This window comes from Lagopus leucura, unplaced genomic scaffold (assembly GCF_019238085.1).
Source record: "Lagopus leucura isolate 7727_CA_CO unplaced genomic scaffold, USGS_WTPT01 Super-Scaffold_73, whole genome shotgun sequence".
Taxonomy (NCBI): Eukaryota; Metazoa; Chordata; class Aves; order Galliformes; family Phasianidae; genus Lagopus; species Lagopus leucura.
The window spans coordinates 62,105,078-62,128,114 of record NW_024962252.1 but is presented as its reverse complement, the minus strand read 5'-3'; the positions used below and the strand labels follow the sequence as shown (position 1 = coordinate 62,128,114).

At 36.3% G+C, this 23,037-nt stretch overlaps 1 protein-coding gene across 7 annotated transcripts in view; it reads right to left on the bottom strand.

Moving 5' to 3' along the window:
* SMOC2 (SPARC related modular calcium binding 2) overlaps positions 1 to 23,037 on the bottom strand; it is a 132,162-nt gene that overhangs the window by 59,572 nt on the left and 49,553 nt on the right. For 4 of the 7 annotated variants that reach the window (XM_042890733.1, XM_042890742.1, XM_042890750.1 and 1 more), the window contains exons 3-7: positions 16,485 to 16,591; positions 15,263 to 15,362; positions 9,163 to 9,210; positions 5,014 to 5,097; positions 4,148 to 4,222 (exon numbers count right to left, since the gene is read on the bottom strand). In XM_042890733.1, the coding sequence (XP_042746667.1) occupies positions 4,148 to 4,222; positions 5,014 to 5,097; positions 9,163 to 9,210; positions 15,263 to 15,362; positions 16,485 to 16,591 (414 nt within the window). The remainder of the gene's footprint in view (positions 1 to 4,147; positions 4,223 to 5,013; positions 5,098 to 9,162; positions 9,211 to 15,262; positions 15,363 to 16,484; positions 16,592 to 23,037) is intronic. The other 3 variants (XM_042890763.1, XM_042890771.1, XM_042890778.1) reach the window with 1 other exon arrangement.

Sequence of the window (23,037 nt, the reverse complement as noted above, 5' to 3'; positions counted from 1 at the left end):
ATTTAGGAGATGGAGAAAAAAAATAAAATAAAGGAAAAACAAAACAAAGCAAAGGGGGCCTAGAAGAGGATGAAGAGTATTTTTCTTCACAGGTGAAGAGAATGAAGAATAACAATACCACTTTCTCTGTGTAGCTAAATCAAGATGAGGATTTCATTAAAGACTGTAAAAATAAAGAACTACTTCCTAGACTTCAAAATATTTAAAAATAAAACAATAAGGGATACAGTAAGAAGTGACAGTGTCTCACTTCTCCATTCCCAACAGTCTTAACAATCCTGGTTTTAAAGTGAAATATAAATTTCTAATTATAATTCACTCCAAATAATTGTGTTCATTCAAAAACTCTCAAGAGAACACTTACTGAGTTAGTAAAAAAAAAAAAAAAACAGAAAGTGAGGCCATAATCATAATACTGTTGACCTGAAAGTTTCCAGTCCTTCTCGTTTGTATCACATTTTCTTACTCAACTGCCTCAAATGTTTTTCTCTATCTTCTGTGAGCAACTTTCTGAGATAACAGACCAAACAAATATTCTACCAGCAGACATCCTCCAACACCCACAATTTTCAGAAAATGCAAAGGGCAGATGAGTAGCCATCACAAAACATTTAGGCTTCAGTAAAAAATGTTAGTCTTTTCTTGTGTAGAAGATTAAGATGTCTGACCTCCAGATGAGCTGAACTATAAAGTTCACATAATAATATCTGGGTTTGAACTTGTTCAATGCTTGGCAAAGACCGCCTGCAGACATGGAGTCCATCTAAAATGGACTAAAATGGTGCTTCCACTGTCATAGTTCGAGGACTTATTAATAAAATTATATGTTTGAAGACTTATTTTGAATCAGTGTTCCTGCATCTGCTTACCTCTCACGGTCTGAATTCAGGTACACAGGGTTCAATATGTCATTCCAAATGTAAGTGCCAGAAGAGCACTGACTTCTAGTAGGCTGTTTTACCTTCCATATCCCTAGGACATATGAAAAGACACTAGATGCATGCATTTCAGCATCTTATTTTCATGTTCTTCCTTTCTCCAGCTACGGCTAATTAATGTCTGTTTTTACAAACCAGTTCGGGAATGCAAGTCCTGCTTTTTGTGTGGCTGATACCTCACCAACTGTTGCAGGGAAATAAGCTTAAGTCTGAAATGAGGTGATAACAGGGAAAAAAATACTTTGTTTTCAACATGTAATCTGCAGTTTGCCTTGAAGGAGCCAGTCCTATTCAGGCTATTTACTTATGCAAGTCAACTTTATATACTTATTTAACTAAGTTTCCATGTGTTCAGTACTAGCGTATTGCATATAGAGTCGGTAGGACATTTTGGTCATATGTGTATATTTTGTTCTAAAGTCCTCACCTTCCCCTCTAGTGCTGAATACAAGCAAACCTTAGAATGAAATACTGGCCAGGCTTCTGCAGGCCAACACGCAACTTGCTAAGAATCCCAACTGGAAAAAGAGAGCAACTAGCTCTTCCCTGTGCTCTTTTCTGAGTGTTTATGATATCCATTTTTATTTTCTTCTGTTATAACTGGCTTAATATCTCAAACATTCACATTGCAAAATGAACGTAATGCAAATTTCTACAAAAACTTCTAATTAATTTGTAATATATTTTTAACTGGGAATGTGCAACAGATATTATTTTTTTCTTCCTAGCTCACACATCTTCAACTGCATATAATTTCAGTTGAGTCAATGCTAAAAGCAACATCTGGAAAATGCAACAATAAATGAGAATAAATACAAAGTCACTGAATGGCTACTCATTTTCCTGTCTGTAAGCTACTCGTTTTCCTGTGCTTAGAGAGGAATGGCTATGAGAATTGATATGATTGGGCACACACACAAACTCTTATATTAATTTCCACTGCCACTTTTTTTTTTTTTTTTTTTTTTTTTTTTAAATGCAGACTGTTTAACTTCAGAACTGATTTTTGCTCAGATAGACCCAGCCCAAAGATATTAGCCAGGTTCACTTTGGAATGAATGTATGTGAGTATTGGAGTGTGGAACCTTGGTCCCCTGCGAGAAGATGACTTTCAGGGAATGATCAGCACACAGGGATCCCACTGGAACAATTGCCTCTGAGAAACAAAACAAAACAAGCTAGCAAAACAGAAACCTCACTGACAACCAACATAGTTTCCATGTGAGAAAACTCATATGTACAAGTGCTTTAAAGCAGTCTGATGAGAGAGTAATAAAAACTGCATTCAACTGTGAGAATGTCCCTCTATCACATCTGTCAATTCCACTGGCAGACTTTGCCAACAGATTCAAAATGTAAGGGCAGACAATGCAAGAAAGAGTGTGGTATACGCTGTGATAAAAATTTGCAATTTACATTAAACAAGACCAGGATTTTTCAATTTCATACTTTGCGGTCTTCATGTAGATATTATACTAAATGTTGTCAATCACATTTGCAGTCAGTCTGTGCTACATTTCTGTATGTGCACTCCTGTGTTTTCCCAGGTGATGTTTTGAAAATGAAACTCCAGTTGGATCAAGCCCTCTGGGGCTAATTAATTAAAACTTGTAACAGATTTTGAAAGCCTTGAAAATGATGGTCTGTAGCAAAATCCAAGTAATAAAACACTATTTACTCCATTACTTCAGAAAATTAAATAAAAAGCTGCATGCTGCTTCCACGCACCACTGGCCAGTTATCGCAATACAGACAGACTATACAATAGAAAGAGAGACTGCCAGTCTCTCTTCTTTTGCAAATAATGTCTTTAGAAAGACTGCAGGAGACAAATTCCCAGTTACAAATCAATATTTTCTTTGATGTCTCCCTAATTTTCTGTGCATATGTTTAAGCTTTCACTTCCTGCAGCAGCACTGCAAAACTCAAGAACTTTAAGCTTTAGATCTCACTAGTAAATCTAGCACAGTAAAAGTGAAATAAACACTTCTGTAAGTGACATATTTTTATACAGATTTAACACTGAGAAATACTGAAGCATTTCTATTCTTGCTGACATTGGCTAAGGAAATGACAGAATAAATCCTCAGCATGGAAAGTGTTTGCTTCTCTTCTCTATTAACTGCTTATGGTCCTTTCCCCAAGTGCCTACTGGTGCATCAAGGAGAGGAAAAAGCATTAATAACTGTTGCCTTGATGTTTAAAACAGCTTAATAATGGAGTTTGTAGGTAAGAATATGCTTTTCCAACCACGATGGCATGTCTTTTTAAATTCCTTTGGGCCTCAATTCAGTAAAATACTTAAGCACAGTACTTAAGGTAAATCATATCCTCAATTTCCCCTTGATTTGAAATGTGCTTTTGTGTGATTTACTGAGTAATGGTCTGTATCATTAATGTTCCCTGTCAAACTAACGTTTTTTCCTCTAGAGAAAAAGAAACAAGGAAACTCAGTAAGGTTCTCTAAAGATTATCCCACCGAAGGAGGAAACAGTGAGGTCGGCACCATTACTCCAAGCCCACCAAAGCAAAGAGAGTGTCTGAATATTTCAGAGATTTCAGTCTTAAGACTTCGACATTCCTTGTGCAGTGGTGAAAAAAAGTCAAACAAGAATTTCACAATTATTTTAAAGGTCAACATAATTAATCCACTCTAAATTGGCAATCTTGCAACTAACAGATAACCGATTTAATTAAAAAAGAGGTAACACTGTCCTTCCAATTTCCTGTTAATTGACATCTGGTTTCTGATGGGAGTTTTCTTCTTTTCAGGTTTGCCTCCTAAAGTTTTAGTACCAAATACACATAAATCCCATTGTTCTTTTCCAAGTACCTTCTTGTTGCACATCATCAAAAAAGGGGGAAAAAAAACCAAAACCAGAAAAAAATAGAAGTGGGTAACAAAGAGACAGAGAATTCAAGAGGAAGATAAATGTCAGATGTGCTCACAAATGCATACAGGTATGAGCCAGAGACTTAAGTGGAGTACTGGCAGTTTATACTTAGTAAAACCTGCACAATTGCTTCTATACAAATCAACGGACACCACGAGGCAACAAAATCATCAGAAGGCAAATCATTAATTCACTATCATATGATAAAGGCAGAAGCAGAATGACTAAAAAAAGCATTTCACTTAGATAACTGCAGTTTAAGCAAGGTTCAGTGCATGCCTTCACAGGCAAAATAATGACACAACAGCTTCTTACCTGAGCTTTTATTGGTTTTGTTTTGTCTGCTCTTTACTTGCTCAGTCCATAATGTAGGATAACGAGAAGCTATATCTAAGAAGAAAAAAAAAAAGACAAAAAAAATTGTAAATGTTCCAGTTTTCTAAAAGTTACCAGCAGCTATATAATACATGTTCCATTTTAAAGATACATGGATACTAAGAAGAAAAAAGGGTACACTGGTCTGCATTTGAATAGGTAAAATCTTTAGTCACAGAAAGGCACAAATAGTTTTTCTGATTCCATTTATAACAAGGGTTAAAATACATACTTGAAGAATAAAATCATATTTAAACAGAATAAAAATAACCCAGTGCAGACCCAAAATATGTAATGACTTTAGATCAGATTCTGATCAGAGACTTATGCTGAATGCTAAGATAGTACACGACTATCACTGCATATGGGCCTTGAGCTTTCCATTCACAGAGCAATGAATTTCCACAGATGCAAATAAGCCTGACAAAACACCAACCACCAACCTCATATTGCTACACGATATGCTGAGGGTAGCATTCAGGCTTTTAGCATCCTTGTTTGGCTATTAAGTTTCAATTTGCACTGTGGCTCAAGTTTAAAACCTGTCTGTGCCCTGAGTACTGGTAGCAAATTTGCTATGTCAGGAACCCACAGCTGAAGTGTCACCTCTGAACTACTCCATCAAATTCACTGTTGTTGTTTTTTTTTTTTTTTTTTACTTATTCCCAAAAAGGTATGTTTTTAATTTCTTTTCACTTCAGGAAGTCTAATCAGCTATCACAGTTACCAAAGTTCTAAGGTAGAATTTGATGCTGTTCATACTGCATTAGATAATATCACACTGTTAAATTCCTATTGACACTTACCTTCTTCATCACCTTGAGGCTGAGTTTCCAGCGCAGGAGCTGAGGCATCATCTGAATTCAGAATGGAAAAGATTTGCAAGGAGACTACAATTATGAGAGTAAGCTAAATAAGTGTACATACATGATTGATGCTAATGATTTGCACATAGCCCCGGCCGGTAAACAAACAAATTTAAGCATTATTAGCATGAACTGCATAGCACAGATACATTACATCTGCAGGCTACATCTGCCATAAATGGATAGATCTTAAGATTATGGCTGATAAACTGATTGCAGGGTCTTTGATAAAGCATGAAGTGACCAGGTTGCTTTCCAGATAGTAATTCTTCATTTTTAATGATGCACATGGATTCCTATAAATTATAATTGAAAAATGAGCATTTCTGAGGACGTAATCGAGTAAATGTATAAAAGGGGTAAGCCCTGTGAAAGCAAAAGCAGCCTGAGATGAACAAGTGGTTGCAGACATGTTGAAACCTTAAAATGAAGCAAGATTCATAGATTAAAGAAACAGAACATTGCTTGCATCATTCTTATCCTTTAGCCAGCTATCTCCATTAGTCCACAATCAACCATTACTGCAAAACAAGAGGGATGAAAATTTACAGAAATTGTAGGAGTGTGTGGATAATCTTCACCTCAGTAAAATACAGTGGAAGCAGTGCTGGAAAATGAAATTTCACTATGAGAAAGTTTTAAATTAGCAGTTTAAAATCTTTACCAGTTTAAAATCTTTACGCCATGTTTTTGTCATTTAAAATTACTTCAGACACTGAGTAAATGCAAGTTAGCAGAACTTCACAGCACCTATTTTCTCATAAAAAGGAGCTAACTCCAAGACCAAGGTACCCGTCAGCAAATGGCATCTTTCACACAAGGGTATTATGAGAATTTCACAGTTTCACAACTGGACCAGCAGAATTTTTAGAGATGAAGAATCTCTAGATTCTCCAGATTCTCTAAATCTAAATCTAATCTAATCTAATTCTAAATGAAGGTAATTGTGGAACTTTCTTTTTACGGAGAGTTTAGAAGCTCTCTGACCTTCTTATCTCGAGGCTAATTCATAACAAATACAGATGCAATGTAAATACCGATGTGCACATAAAACCAAACTTAGAGACATGGAACACTACCCTCAATACCTCAATACTTCAATACTTTTCACAAGTAAAGCAGGAGAAATAGGAACTTATCTTAATTGCAAAATGTTTTAACTAAAGCATAAGGAGACTTTTTTAAAGAAAGAATGTTCATCCGTTCCATGCAATGACAAGATAATTTGCCCTAATGATATCACAGACCATAACCTCCCATTAGTTTTGCTGGCATTTCTATGGTATCTGCTGGGTGTTGGAATAAGATCATCAATTAATTTCAGAGAGGCCATTGAACATCCCAGTGTTTTGGAAATAAAGATATGCATTTAGATCATCAATCAGCATGTGAGATTCAGAAAATCTCCAGATTTTTAGAGAGCAGTTTTGGGTGGTAAATATTACCAAGAGCTCAACCACAAATTCTGTTTTGGGTTTAAGTAACATTTTTCTCTGATTATCTTCCTGTACACAGTTTCAGTTTGTGATTCTTTTGATCTTAAGTTTCTACCTAAAATTAAGATACAATTTTTGTAATATAACACAATATAAAGCTTTAATAATTATCAGCCCAATCAAAATTATATTCTTGGCAAAGAACTCTGTTCGTTGAAACAGTATTTATTAAACAGCATTTAAGGCACAATTTATGAATATAAATACATGTTAAAAATCCCATCACTCAGATGCTTAACTGCAATATTAACAGTCATAAGACTGGTCTTAGGTTCTCCCCCCAAAAATGAAAGAGCTTTTCTTTTCATCTCCATCAAATCAAATGTTTGGTATGGGACATCTGTGTAATCTAAAAGGCAATAATATCCAGAACTGGAGGAGCTATGTCAGATCCTGTAGTACCCATAATGTGAAGGAGGATATTCACATTAATTTTCTGCTTGTGCTCTGTCAAAGTGTCTCTGCTTTTCATAAAAATGTTTTGTGCTAAGAATGAAGAAGCACGTACAACTTCCTTGTTCAAAACAAAATTCAATATACCATCACAATTGCAAAGCACCTCATCTCCATATTAATTAGATGTTTCAAAAGTTAACTTCCTAGGATTTCCTGGCCAGCACCTACATTCCACTACATATGTACATAGATATGAACAAACCATTCAGTTATCAGAGTTCCCTTAATAAGAACAGGGTCCTGCAGTCAGCTAAGATTCAGAAGAAACATGCTTCCATCTCTAACACTTGTGTTTTTCAGATAGTCTGAATATTTTCTTTGGCTAAAGGAGAGAACTATGGTGCAGGGGATATGCTTTAATCCTTTAAGCTCTGTTTCTGTTTGATTTAACATGCAAATCTGCAAACATTCAAGCAGAGTTCCCAACCTCCAAAATTTGTAGCTGGAGTTTTTTGTTCAGCACTGGAATATTCAAAGAAAGTGAGATGCTCAACTGCAACAGATATGGCCCTCTAGGAAATGCTTTCTGAGTTTGTGTAGAGCATTTTGGAAGAAGAGACTGTCTCAGGCCTGAATGTATACTCTTGAGTATAGTCATCAAGACCAAACAAGTTTGGGGCACATCTTCTGTATCAGCAGGAATGTTGAGGACCTTCCTAAGCTTACTGGGTTTGATTATCAGTCTCTCCACCTGTGCACTTCCAGTTAGTCCACAGCAACATGCTGAGGGACATTGGGCAGGCAGGGGAGCATTCTGAATTTATTCCAAAAACTACTACTGTTATGCTCTGTCTATAAAATATTTTTACCACACTTGACTATGAAGCAAAAGCACGCATCTTTAACTCAGATGACAGATTCAGTTCATTACCCTGTGATGGTCCTAAAAAGGTTGTGATGTTTCTGATAATGCTATTTCATTTAAATCATATGGCAGTGACTCGTTAGAAGGGAGAGGAGAAGGAGCTAGCTGTATCTGAGAAAAGCCATGGACCACCTGAGAACAAGGACATCAGCCTTTGTGCCACAGGCTTGTGCTGGAGAATAAAAACAAGGTGTGAGCGAACTGCAGCTGTGCCATTTTAGAAACAAGTACATGAGATGCAAAGGGAGGCACCATAAAGTGTCTTCATTTAATTTTCTTGTTCTATGAGCATTCATACAGGCTTCAGCAACTCTGCCCTCCCATTCATAAACAAAAAACCCCCAACATTTATATATGGAATAGCTCATAAAGCTCAAAGGTCAAAATAAATGTACTGACCCAAAACAAATTTTCACAGAAATATATCTGGAAGTACAGAAAGGATCAATTTTCTAGTGCTTATTCCATAACCTCATCACTACTAGTCTTAAAAAAAGCGTTGAGTTTCTGAACAGTACAGTGGATAACTTAAATCTGGGATATATTACAATGCTGTAAAAAATCCTGTAAAACTTATTTCAGTTATATTTACAGTGGACCAAACTGGATAGTCATTAGCATTTACACTAAGTAGAAGAAACTTCTTTAAAATTAATTTATCCCATCCTAACTGGCACAAAAATTTAGAATGTTATTTTGAGCCAAGTCTAAAATTATTTAAAGCGTTTGGAGAGTGTGAGCTTTAATTCTGTTAAAAGATATCCCCCCTTCATTTAAATCTACCAACTATGTTGGAGTTGCATCAGATTTTGTCCTGCCAACAAGATACACACTGTGATCTATCTCTAAGAATAACAATCATCTGGCCATGAATTTAAGCAATCACTTTAACTAATCACAGTGTAGAACAAAGGCTGGGTCCAAGATGACTGGTTGATACAGAGATAAAGCAAGAACTCCATTCCCAAGACCTTGGGACTGCAGAATGCTGGCTTTATCGAGCAGACAGAATAATCTGTTCTCCAGGACAAGAGAACAACATGAGAAAACAGCTCAGATTATGGCTATGGGAAGGAAAGTTATTTTCCAAACAGCATAAAATCCATAGGGGATTAGAGATTAGAAAAATATGTCACATATACACATATGCATATTATATATGCAAATATAATAGGAGATGAATATTCACTGATATTCAGAACTATGAAAAATCAAGGGGGTATATCCCACAGCTATTTTAATCCCTATTTAAAGGTCATTTAAGATATTTACCTGCTTTTCCTGCACCTTCTCTTTGTGGCAGTTTCTCACTCACTGAGCCTGCAATTGTAGAAAGAAATTAACCAGAAAAAAAATATTTTCATATTTAATTTTTTTCTAAGAAACACAGCTTCAACAATTAGTCTTCTTTTTTTTTTTTTTTTTTTTAACAGCAATAACAACATTAAATTCTTCCTTTGCAAACCAAGTATTTTAGCTTTGCACTGTGTGTGCTGGAGAGGCAGGACAAGGCATTAAAAGTCTGAGCCCGGGTTCACTGTAGGAGAGAGGCATCCTCAGAACTGGGTACCTGGGAAGGGAGGCATTGCTGATGGGAAAGGAGTAACAAAATCTGCAGTCGAAAGGTGTGTTTTAACTGCTTATTCTACTGGCCTGAATACCAGCCCACCAATTTTTATTGGAAGTCATCAAGAAATGGAGAATCCATTGGTTTCCTTAGTAGTTTTTACAAGAGCTAGTTGGCCTCAGGGTTCAAAAAGAAACAATGCCTTTTGTCAGTTATATGTCTCACTAGTGCAACAGTTTGTTTGATCCTCATGCTAGTCACTTGTCTTTATATCCATCTCTGACGCAATAAAGTTCAAAATGAAATTTGTGGGTTTATTTTCCTCTCAGAAGGGTCAAATATAGTGATCAAAAATTAAAAGACACATTATCCATCCGTTTTTACCACATCAATTCTCCTTACATACACCAGTATTTAAGCAAACAATACTTGACAGATACTTAAAGTGTATGAAATAATTGGGTTACATTAATTGATCAAAATCCACTGTGGATTATAAAAAGAGTAACGTTTCATCACAATAAAGATGTTATAACAGAGCTATTTAAATGAGAAAGCTTATTAAATCAAAGGCCTTATTTACCATACAGAATGGAAGGTTACTTCAGCATGAAGTGTAGACACAGGAGTCTGCCAGAGGAAAGGCAATTAACATCAAAGATCTGGCAAGTCAATTGGATCCACAGAAGAGCACAGAACAATGCAACCATGTTGGCATTATGTTCTGGAGTATTCAGCTTCTAACACATATGTATATTCATATCAAAAATAATCTAATTTGGACTTGTTTCATTTTTGCACGATGGTATGTTTTTATTGCATTGTGTTTGAATTATTAGAAATTCAATATACTTAGCAATGCATCAGTATTAATTCAGACAAGAAAAATAAAAGCCAGTATATTCAAAGGCAGTATATCCAAAAGTGTTTGGGATGGCTTGCTATAGACTGCAATACTAATCACCACTGTTCATCCTGAAGAGGAGGCAGATGCTTGCCTTTACACTAAATGAAGAGCTTTTGGATAGTTGGCCTGACTTTGCTGAGAGGCCAAGCATGAACTCAGATAATTCAGCTTTAGAAAATACTATGCTCAAAATTACAGGTGTTTCTAACTGCACTAGAGACCAACTGATCCAGTCTTTCCTCAAATCTCATCAAATTGCAATTAACTCCATAGTTTCTCAATTTAATTTTGAGGTATAGGAGTACATATAAAATTTTTCTTGCAAATACAGAGATTTTGTTTCATTCTCATTGACACCACAGTGATTTACACCAGTTTGTGAGTACAAACAGTATTCAGCCTAGGTATATGTGTGATGAAGGACCACTGATGGTTCCTTTGCATTGCAGAGTTATAAGTAAAGCCTCAGTTTGAGAACAATATTATCTGTTTCTATGTACACTCAGCACCAGATTTGATATTCTTCACTTTGCTATTATTAGTCCTAAATTTTGAAGGAAAATTGATAGATGGTAGAAGATAGTATCATTCACAGAGATTAATTTTGCCATAGTGAAACCAATCTCACTATGAAATTAGATGAATGCTAGGAAAATTAGGTTCAGTGTGCAAACATTAACTTTTGCAGTCTTAAGAAATGAAGAAAAATACTCTCAGAACTTCATAAAAAAAGCAATCAGTACCCTTCACTTTCTTTCATCTTGAATTTTAAACTACGTATCAGAAAGTGTATTTTTTCTAAGTTAGAAGCGGAGAGAGAATTGAGCTTATATCAATTTTTTCTAGCATTTTCTGAATATATTTGTGTATTGCTAGTTTAAAATGATGATAGCAAGATGGATTCCCAAATTTCTAGGAAATTATGTCTTCAATACTCACAAAAAATGTTCACATTTTCAGCCGGGCATGAAATAGAAATAGCAACATGTAACTTATGTAAAATGCAATACAATCTGCTTCCTAATTTTCAGTGCACTGTAAACAACCAAATCACCATATAAGTATTTTTATGGAAGGCGAGGAGTCAAGGAGACCTTTTAGATTCAGCAGCATTATTTTATTAAGAAGAATTTAGTACCATTTTACCTTTTCTCCTCCATTTGAATGGTTGTGATGAATTAAGAAAAAAATAATAAATCACAGAATCATAGAATCACCAAGGTTGGAAAAGACCCACAAGATCATGCAGTCCAACCATCCACTTATCACCAACAGTTCTCACTAAACCATGTCCCTCAAAACAACATCCAAACATTCCTTGAACACCTCCTGGATCAGTGACTCCACCATCTCCCTGGGTAGCCCATTCCAGTGCCTGACCACTCTTTTGGAGAAGTAATACTTCCTAATGTCCAGCCTGAATCTCCCCTGGCACAGCTTGAAGCCATTAAACATGAAATCACAGAATCATTCCTTAGTTTATGGTGAAACCCACCATACAGCCCATTTTCAGTCATATGATTCCTGAGGCACAATAAACTTTCCAGGGAATATAATTAGTGTGATTTGTGATTTTAACACATTTTCTACAGTTCTGATCAGATGTGGGTGGACTTCAAAAGAGAAAAAGAGAAAGTGAAAGCCTCATGTCTAGCTAAAGAATATTTGATATGGAATATCAAGAAACAAGAAAGTAAATTTTCCATCCTGCTTAATATTTTGGATATATGTGTGTCTGATTGTCTGACGGGGAATTGCAGGGAATAGGGAAAGTACTACATATAGGTACAGAAGAACTAGATAAATCAAGAATGGATAATTTTCCCAACATAAAAAGAACAATACAACATAAATCAAAGAGTTTGTTACCTTACCAATTGCATCCATTTCCAGTATGTTATCTGACAATAATATTATACAGACAGGAAGAGTTTTAAACATTTAAAGATAGTTGGTTTTGGACTTACAAGATGATAACAGCATTTTAAATATGAGGTAGCAAAACTACATCACAAAACAATAAAATTTGCTGCTGTATCTCTGCAATCCCACTGGCAGAAGCCCAGAGGAGTTAATATGGCATTAAAAAAACCCTAGAGCAAAACACAGTGTTTTCCAACAATAATTTAACACCTGCTCCTCTATTTCTGTCCCATTTCCCATGACTCCGCCTATGGAATTTCTGCAGCCCCCTTTAGTACTGATAAGAGATGAGGAGCCTTAAAAATGTCTTTCTTATGTCTGGTGTTCTTTAGTGAAAGGACTGTGGGAACATTCATCATTTTTAAGGAGCTTTCTTTTCAATGCTGTCATGGGAATGTGTTTGATTTACTCTCCTTCTCACCACTGCTCCTGCTGTAATGGAGATTATTTCCATGGGGTGGAATGGCATTCTGAGATTTATCAGGTGTGTTTTGGCAGTAACAAGTGTTGGAGTGGGAAGAAATGGGAAGGACAGAAGAGGAGCTTCTTTCAGGTAAAGATCTAATAGATAAACTAAAGGTTTTACATCAATCAGTTGTGCCTTTTTAATGCACCTCATAACCTGCAGCTTTCTCATCTCTAACTAAAAAAAACCCACAGCTTTGATAAGAGCAACCAGAACAGCAGAAGGAACACAAAATTACTCACACAACTATTGTAGATACATAAATATATATATTACATTACTTACATTACTTATATAATACAGATAAACTGTATTAATAGTATTGGAAGTAATGGCATTCCTGGAACAATAGTTAAGACAGGAGTATATCTCCCCAAAAACAGCTACCCACTAACATATTGTTCATAATTCCTGTGCATGGTGGAACTAAGGAGAAAGTACAAAAAGGAATCAATGGTGACCTGGAAAGTTTCAACTTTGGGTGGGGAGGTGCGGGGAGGGGGGGGGGAGTGGGGAGGGAATAAATCTTATGCTAAACAGATGGCAATTTTTAACATACTGGGAAATGAGAGAGGGGTGCAGTTGTGCTTCAGGATTTCATTCTACAATATAAAAGCAAAGTTTTGCCTTATTACCCACGTAAGTTTTTGGAAAATCTGTTGCTACCTTCTCTACTGAATGAGACAGTTTCTCCAGACAATTCAAGACAGAACTCTTATCCACCACTACATCAAAATCTCCTAGTACATCAAATCTATATCCGAGCTCTGCTGTAGCTGGACTTCTTTCCTGAGAGACAAAGAAGAAGTGGTCAGCAGTGTAATTTAAGAGCAGTGATGCAAGCAGGGTAGAAAATCTGCAGAAAGAGTCCCAAAGGATCCAATAACAACTGCAAAATTACCCAAGAACTTCCATGGAGCAGAAACAGACTCTACATACCCACCTGGACATTGGAGCAGTCTACTTACTTTGGAGCTACTAAATTAAAATCAAATGCTACTACGACCTTCTCCTCAGCACTTCTGCAAAACTGATTTCCCTTCCCACTTCTCTCAAAATGAGCTGAAGCAGAAGTTTATCTGCTAGGCACATGAGTGTCTTTGAAAGGAACTGGGATTTGGTTTCCCTCCAGATAGAATAGTTCTCACATCAACCTATTAACTAAATTGAATCTATCCTGCAGCTTCTACTTGATAATAATACTACTAATAGTAAATGTACAGTAACTATCTTACCAAAATTTTCAGTCAAAAGTAAACATCATAGAATGGCTTGGGTTGGAAGGATCCTTAGAGATCTAGTTCCAACCTTCTGCTGAGGGCAGAGCTGCCATCCATCAAATGAAACTTCTCGGGGTCCTATCCCATCCAGCTTTGATTGCCTCCAGGGATGGGGCATCCAGTGCTTCTCTGGAAAGCCTGTGCCTCACCACTCTCTGAATGAAGAATTTGTTCCTATTGTCTACATTAATATCCCTTATTTTAGAATTATTAAGGTTGGAAAAGGCTTTAATCCACTTATTAACAGATTCATTTCTATTACAGGGTTACCTTTTTGAAATTTTAAGTTATTTCTTCCATTCTGACAGAAAATGTGTTGCAGCACAAGCAGAATCAAAATATGTACAGTTCAAGTATTTTTAAAGCAATTTTTGTTGAAAGGATTCAATTATATCAGCTTCAAGCAAGGTGAACAGCAATTCTGGCAACTGTTCCTGCACTGGGGATTTTTCATATTTATTATCAGTGTCAATGAAATAAAGTCAAAAAGCAAATTCCTAAAAAACAGTGAACTTGTTAATTGTCCTGATGAAAGACACAGGTCCAATACATATGGCAATGAGTTTGATTTGCCAGTTAATTTCTACAGACAATGATTTCATTATGTTCTTAGCACTTTTTTTAAATTTTATTTCTCCTCTGGGATTGGCCATTCGTAAGATTTGCTGTGGGTGTTCTTTCTCTGGGCTATAACACATCAAGACATTCACAATCAATATTTTTCACTGAGTTTGGATTTTTTTCCTCAAAACACTTAAAATACAAAGAAAAAAAAAAAAAAAAAAAAAAGCCCTCCAGGCTTTATTTTTTCTTTTTGCAAGGAGTTTACAAGCATGAGAGTTACAAAGTAAAGAATGATCTACTTCCACAAGTCAGTTTCACCTAGTTAGACACAAACATCATACATACGACCACTGCAAAAAATCCCTCAGTCGCTATATTATAAAATAAACAAAGTAGATACATCACAGAATCATAGAAAGATTTAAGTTGATAGTGATCTCAGAAGAAATCAAGCAAAGCTAGCTTAAAATATTGACCAACCTTTGTGCAGTCAACTTTTGCAAATGCTGAAGGATGGAGATTCCAAACCTTCTACAAGCATCTGTTTCTGTGCTGAATAGCTCCTCCAATGAAAAACGTTCTTATTCAGTCTAGCCAGACGGCACAACTCAACTCTATTATGTGTAAGACAGTTTGTAAGACTCAGCCGGCTGAACAAACCTTACCTGGGCAACGAGGAGTTTTGTGGGCCACAGCAGTACCGCTGATTGGACGACCATTGGGAGTGACACACCAGCAGTATCCAGTGTAACTGTGGCACTGAACCTGTCAGCAATGACATGAATCACATGCAGTCTGTCAGATGTGCACCTATTGTCCTGAAGCACTCACAACACGAGTAGTGCGGGCAGCTAACTGTGCACACTGATAAAATGTAGACTAGTAAACCATAATGCACCGCAATGACCATCAGACATGTGATTCTTTAGCATAAAGAGCTTACTTCAACAAAAGTGTGGTAGATCCCTCAGAATCCAGTTGAAGAGAAACTACTGAAATATGTGGTTGTTTATGGCCTATTTCAGGAGAGTGCAGGTGTTATGAAAACCTCACAACAAAGTTCCTCAAGGGACACATGAACTGTTCCTGATGCTAGCAATCTCAATTTTTTTTTCCACATAGAGAACATATTGTTCACCACTGAAAGTGCAGGACAGAGTGCTTTTGCCAGCATTATTCATATCCCAAGCTGTCAGGAAGGAAACTCTTGGAATTCCTCTTAGAAATCAATTGCATTACACGTGCTGAGGGCCAATATCACTTTCTCACCATGCTTAAAACAAAAAGGATTGCCTTCTGCACAACTCCACAACTGCAATGTATCACAAAGGCAGCAGAAGGCAACCATGAGTGGAATGTATATCACAGAGTAAACATCTAGACGTGACTCTTCTGAATTCTATGATCTAACCTAAGTAAATAAGTCACGTGCTTGTGCACAGCCATTTACTTGTGCTAAAGATCAGCTAAGGAAAAAGAATAATCCTGTACAATTCATCCTAGTAGCACTGATACAGACTCTAATCACACGACTTCTGGTTCAGATCAGGAATAGATCAGAAACTCCAAATATTTTACCATCTGACAAGTATTCACAGGACTACAAGAATGACTCAGCTGTCTCAGCCTTGAAGAATAGGGAGTGTATCATCTGAATAACAGTAATGTTTGGCTCTTTCGCTGGCCAATGCTGAAAAAAAAAACCAACAAGACTCAGCTGGCATAAAACGTGAGTTTTCCTTCTGTTTTTTAACATCACTGTTAGGGCTAATTGCATTTCATTTTGAAATTACATTTAATTTCTTTACATTTCTCTCTTCTTCACCCTTTGCAAAACACATACATTATTATATTTCAGACACGCAAGATATTAAAAAAAATTTTAACCTGACTATATGTGCCATCATCATTGCATTCTGGAATAAACACTTGTTGAAATTCTTTTCGAGCTTGTTCTTGGGTGTACTTCCTCTCAGCCACACATCTGGAAACATCTAGAGAAAGGGAGAAGACATGTCAATTGGATGATGAAATGTAAGAAAAACATAGAAAATAACCTTAAGTAGAGAGAGGCAGGAAAGAAGGCTCCAAGACCACATAAAGAGAATCAGAATTATAATCAGGGAAAATATAAAATATTTTACATTATACTTTTGAAATAAAACTATTGGAAAACAATCAATTTTGGGCCATATTGTCCTAATTCGCTTTCATGACGTTATTTTTTTTTTTTTTTACTGAGGAGCATATATCAATTACTCATATAACCATCAGCTTCCTCCAACATTTCACTGTTTGTCTAGCTTGTGAGTCCCCTTGGTTTGCCCAAATATGCTCATGCTGCCTAACAGACTATGCAAAACTAACATTTTGCCATCTCAAAGACAAGAGGCCACAAAGTGAAGCACAAAGTAGAAGGACAGAACACAGATATGAGATGAAGAGATGCTTTAATTGACAACTTTGCCATTCCCGCAGCTGCCAAAAGGGCAGAAGGCCAAAAAATATATACTTCTTCAACAAATTTAAACAATAGCTGCCACTTCATGCTCCACAACATTCTTCCAGTGCTGGTGGCAGCAGCACTGAGATCAGTTTTCTAGTGCTTTGGTAAAGGCAAAGTAGGCAGCAGAGTACAGCTTCCGTGAGTTTATACACTGTTTACTTCAACCACTCAGTGAACTGAGTTATGACTAGAATTGTGCCTACCAGGCACAGATATACATATATTTTTTCTTCATTTTACATATATATACACTATACAATACATGGGCAGGCAGATGGTACAATAATAATTCTGGAATAAATCACATAATGCTAAAATCTAGTGTAACAGCTTGCAATTTAGACTTGGCACTAGTCAAGCAGGGTTTTTTTTGGCCACTGTTGTGGTTCATTGCCGCATCTCCTTAGTACTAGTCTCCATCCAAGACAAGGCAGCAAATTAGAAAGCTTTAACTGAGTAGCTCCTATTTTCTGAAATATTTCTACTGTCTAATAAATATCTGATATTTCAATTAGGCATTCAAAAGCTGTGAAAAGACACATAATATAAGCTTTTGTACCTTTTACTTTTCCTAAAACCACTGCAAATTTTAGCATGTTGCTGATGCAGAATCAATACTTCAGGATCTGCTTAAGCTAGGCAATTTCAAGACAAATGAGAATATGAGGCAAGCCTAAGGAACTGTTAATGATTTCAAGATGTGACTGTAACATCTGAATTAGAAAGATCTTAGGCATACAAACAGAAATTTGCTGCTTCTGATCTCTGCATTCTTTAAAGATTGTTTGACAGCAATTGGCCAGATCCTTTTAAGGGCATGCACTGTCCATCAATTATCTATGAGAAAGGAGCATTATGTTAATTAGTGAATGTTAATACAGTTCTTAGAAAACACGAGGACAGATTTTCTAGCTCATGCAAGTTGCACATTGAACAGAATATGGACAATGAGGCAACACTTGCCTTACCACATTGGATACCCAAGTACCTTAACATGGTTTTGTCATCTACTAGTCCACAGGAGTTACTCGGTCAAGCACAGGTAAGACAGCTAAATTCCCCTTCCTCCAGCCACACTCCCTGTGCTAGCATCACCAAGCTATGCATGCAAAAAGCTGACATGGAAGCCTGGTGCAACTGCAAAATTCCACTGTACAGGATGAATTCTTCACTAGTCATCTCCACCAAGCATCAGGTAACTTTAACCAAAAAATTCCCTTCAGGTCTAAGCAATCTGGTGTGGGAAGTGTAGCATAATGACAATATAAACTAGTTCTCAGAATCCATGCCCTGTGTACACAAAATTGGGCCCCTCTAATTCTAATCTTCGTTTTGATTTCCCTTCTGATCTTGGACTTGTGTGCCTTACTTCTGTGCATTAGTTTTTCTTTTCTAAATGAGATTTTATTTATCTCTCTCAGGAGCATTATGAGAGTCAGACAGTTCATATTGGTAATGTGCCCAAAGAACAAACTGTCTCATTTATAAAAATTAAATTTCAGTCTCAAACAATATTAATTGTATTATGTTGTTTCACGACAGAGATTTACAGGGATGTATTATCATTTAAAATGGACAGAAAAGTTCAACCATCCAGAAATTTGAGAGAAATAATAAGGAACTGAATTAATTTGTTCTCTGTTACTTTAACAACTTGTTTTCTCACGGGAAAATTACAGTCAATGTGCTGTGCAGCTCAGGTAGTCTGCTAAAGTATGCACTGCCAAAGTATGGGGTTAAAAAAAAAAGGAATGAAATATTTTAGGCAAGCTTTGGTATCATAAGCCTTATTCTGAGCATGGTTTGGTTATACAGTACTTAATAACATGTGGTTTTAATGTAGCTAGTATTTTAACTGAAAATAAATCAGTTCTTTGTTGGACCTCTGTCCTCGTTTTTCTAGAATGACATGTGGTTTAAATGTCTAAAAGGGAAAGTGATATAAATTCCATCACATAAGATTTCTGCAATAGTACCATCAGGATTGTAAATTATCTCCAATATATGAATTATCCTAAAAACATGCCAAGGCAAAAGAGACGCTCTCCAAAACTGTCCACCACTTGTTCCTAAACAGCTTGATGTTCTAAAAGCCTCCTATTTGTGGATGATCTAATATGCTTTAAAATCAACAATGACCAAATTTAATGAAATATAAAATTCAAGTCTGAACCCTTGTTTTGTGTTATATAACCATGGAAACATTTTAAAGCTGTTGGGCATTACTATGCTTCAGAATACCCATGAGGAAGCTCTTTTATCAAGCTGAGCATCTGAAACTGTGTGTAGCCAAAACATGATTCCCAAATCTGCTTTCTTATTTCATCGATGTAGTACCATAGGGGAATAACTTTGAGATACAGAGATGCAATCCAAACCTTCTGAAGGAATGTAACAGGAATGTCAAGTTAAAAAGAAGACATGTAAAATACTCTTCCTCAGAATATTAATGGATGTTAGGTTATTTATTCAAAGGTGCTAACTTCCTCCCAAATAAAACATTACTGAAGCCAAAACAAGTTGTTATATTATTATTTAGGATAACTTTATAAGATTATATCTGATCACCTCATTTTCTGCCCTGGTTGTAGCATATTCTGAACCTACTGCCTGGTTTCAACCAGATTTTCTGAAGGAAAGAAAGAATTCAAGACACTTAAGGGCTAGACTTCTGTAACAGCTGAAAAAGGACAAGACAATGTATATTTCTGCTGTGGCTGGAACTAAGAGTGAAACATGAGCTCACATCAAAATATCAGATGAAATAGATGTAGCTCCTAACAGGTCAAAGTCAGTGAGGCATGATATCCTAACTATAGGGAAAATAAATTTCACATAGCCACTGCTCATGCTCATGAAGCAAAAACAATTCCGGGACTCACCATGTAAAATCCTTTGAGTGCAACAAGCCAGTTCTTACTGAAGGTTCCCCTTGTGCACCTGGCCCAAGTATAATGAATATGACTCATAAGCATCTCAAATTAGTAGGATGTGTCTAGGCAGAAGTGGCTTGTCAGAAGGTTTGTAGGAACACTGACATCTATGAGGACCACAGTACAGTCTCTCACATACAGATTCAATTTTCCTCTTTGTCTAGAACAAGAATAATTTAGGTCAGATCTCTTTTGAAATAAAGACCAAGATGTCTGAAAAAAAAATGGCTGAAATGACACATTATTTGCCTTTACATTCAGACAATGGGAAAAACTAATCTTGCAGATATAAATGCCCAACTGTAATTTTGAATTATGTTAATGGATGACTCAGAGAGAATGTATTCTCTCATCTCCAGGTAAACGGGTTTTTACATCCCAGAACTTTGCTGGAAAAAAAATACTCCTGGCATAGAAACTGAGCATGAAGATGCATGAGTTTACCTTAAATTACTTAATTTGGACAGTATTAGATGTCAAAGTGCGCTAACACAGGGCTTGATGGTTTTTAGCACAGAACATTGGCTGATGTGTTGATGGTACCACTATGACTTAGCACCAAGACTGGAAAGGCAACCAGGGGTTACTCAAAGACATATGGAGCCTGAAGTAATTAACTGAAGACAAGAGTGCATGGGAGTGGACAGAATACACAAAACTGTGTTGTAAAACACAGTGTTGTAAAACAGTGTTGTAGCTGTTTGGACAGGTCTTTCTGAATTATCCAGAGGAGTCTAATGTCTGGAAGGCAGAGGTGAAATTTAAAGCCATCTTAATTCTGTGCTAAGCTTCAGTGTGCAACAGCAAAAGCTTCCAGCTAGGAGGTGGCAGCAGTAGGCAGCTGTGGCATCCAGAAACAGATTCTTTCACACATGAGGGGGTAGGAGCAGAAGAATTCCTGGTATAACACTAAGGGTGTTGTAGTACCAAGGAAATTCTGAAAACAGAATTAGACTTACTAACAGCATAACATGGAACTTTAGTTTTATGTCTTATATTCAACACCACATAACCTAAAATACTAAGCGTAAAAAAAAATCCATCAACTTCAAATCTTAGTAATCTGAATAATATATCAGGGAAAGAAGTCTATTAATGGAAAGTTAAAGTTCATCTTTAAAATAATGACACAAACTCATCAAGGGCATAAACATCATCTAGAAAGTGACTTTTAGTACAACAGCAGATCCGAGGCACCACAGGGAGATGTCAGATTCTCTCATAGAAAAATAAGTAGCTTGTCAAAGGCAAAGATCAGTGTCCTTGAAAATATTTTCATTTAGCTCATCTCCTGTTTCCTGCTTTGCTATATAGTTCAGTAAAACTAAAATCACTTTCCCCAGTCCCTATACAGTGAAGCAGACTTCACTTGCTTTCAAAAGACACTGTGAGACATGGGCTTGTTATGCATTTATGCATAAAATGCACTTCACAGTTTATTTAGGTATTTTATTATAGATAGAGTTTGTCACTGAACATTTCAGAAATATTTACAACTCAGTCAAAGCTACTTGTAAAGTAATAATATAAAGAAAATGTTCTCCTGAGTGCTTTCCACATAGCTTATACTTATACCTTCAGCTTATACCTGAAAAACATATACCTAGTCCTATGGGACAGAGAAAGTGCTTCTAAATTCACACAGATTTGAAAAAGCAGATCTAGCATAGGCACAGGTAATCCAAATATCTCTTGCTGTTTCACTACAGGTTTCCTTTGCTGACCCACCAGTGTGCTAGAATACCTATACACAATTACTTGCCCTTAGATTTAGAAATACAAAGTGCACGAAGCTATCCAGCTGAACTCTTTACTGAATTACCCGAAGGATGTACCGGGTTTATTCCTACCTCTGTGCTTTTCTAAATTTATACCCTTTTGCTAACTAGTAACTATTGAATGAAAGTCTAATGTCCGTCATTTGTAGGTCATTTGGCATCTAAAAGATTCATCCAGAGCACAGCTTTGTTTCCATGGCACAAACTACTAACAATGTGAAAATTTTCTAGGAGATTTGGTCTAAGGCAATGCATATTCAATGCAATAACTCATCATGTCAACATCTACTGCATATATAGCAGTAGACTTTAGTAATAGGAAACACCTAACAAACTACATGTGCTCAACATTCCAGTTTCAAAGATGCAGAGATTACTAGCTTTTTGGGTCAGAAAGGATGCCTCCACAGACATTTAGCCTGACACAGATATTAAAAAAAAAAAACTTGCTTTGTAACAAGGGCTGGCTGATTCTTTCATTATTTATTTTTATTGCTCCATTCAGGATTCAAACAAAACAGCAAAGAAGTCTTAGTCTAAACTCTCCCCTACCAGCATCCAACAGTGGCAGGCAGCATGGAGTTCTTTCTGTTGCCTACTTTTTTTCATGTTTTGCAACCACCCAGCTATGATAGCTAAGAGCTTAGATAGCTAAGCTTTAAGATAAAATAAGGAATGCTGTGCTGGAATCCTTCCTGGCACAATAATATTTCTCCCGATTTGCTAACTGTCACATTTGGAGAGATATAGTCTGACTAGACCTGAATCAAATATTTGCAATAAAAGCTAAAGCTACGGCTTTCTGATATTTTACATACCAAATGCCAGACTAGGCTTTCTGAACAGAGCACTGATTTGATAAATAGTTTGGATAAGCCTAATATGGGCCAATTTAAAATTCTTGCTCTGAAAGTCTGAGAAAGCTTGAAACTACAAATAGTTGCAAGTCTTCAGTGCAGTATTATTGCTTTAGCACTACGAGTTTCTATTTTACCTAAGATTTTCACACTGTATTGAACTTGAAAGTTAAATAAAAATTACATGACCAGAAATGAAAAAAAAAACAAACATTTTAATTCTAAAAAGATACTCTTTTTGTGCCCTAAGAATGCTCTTCTATGATTTGTTCCTGTGCAGTCTGGCTTTGGCACATTCCTCGTTGAGAAATATGATCAAGAAAAATAGACTGTTTTTCAAAGAGATAAATTCCATCTCCAGTAAAT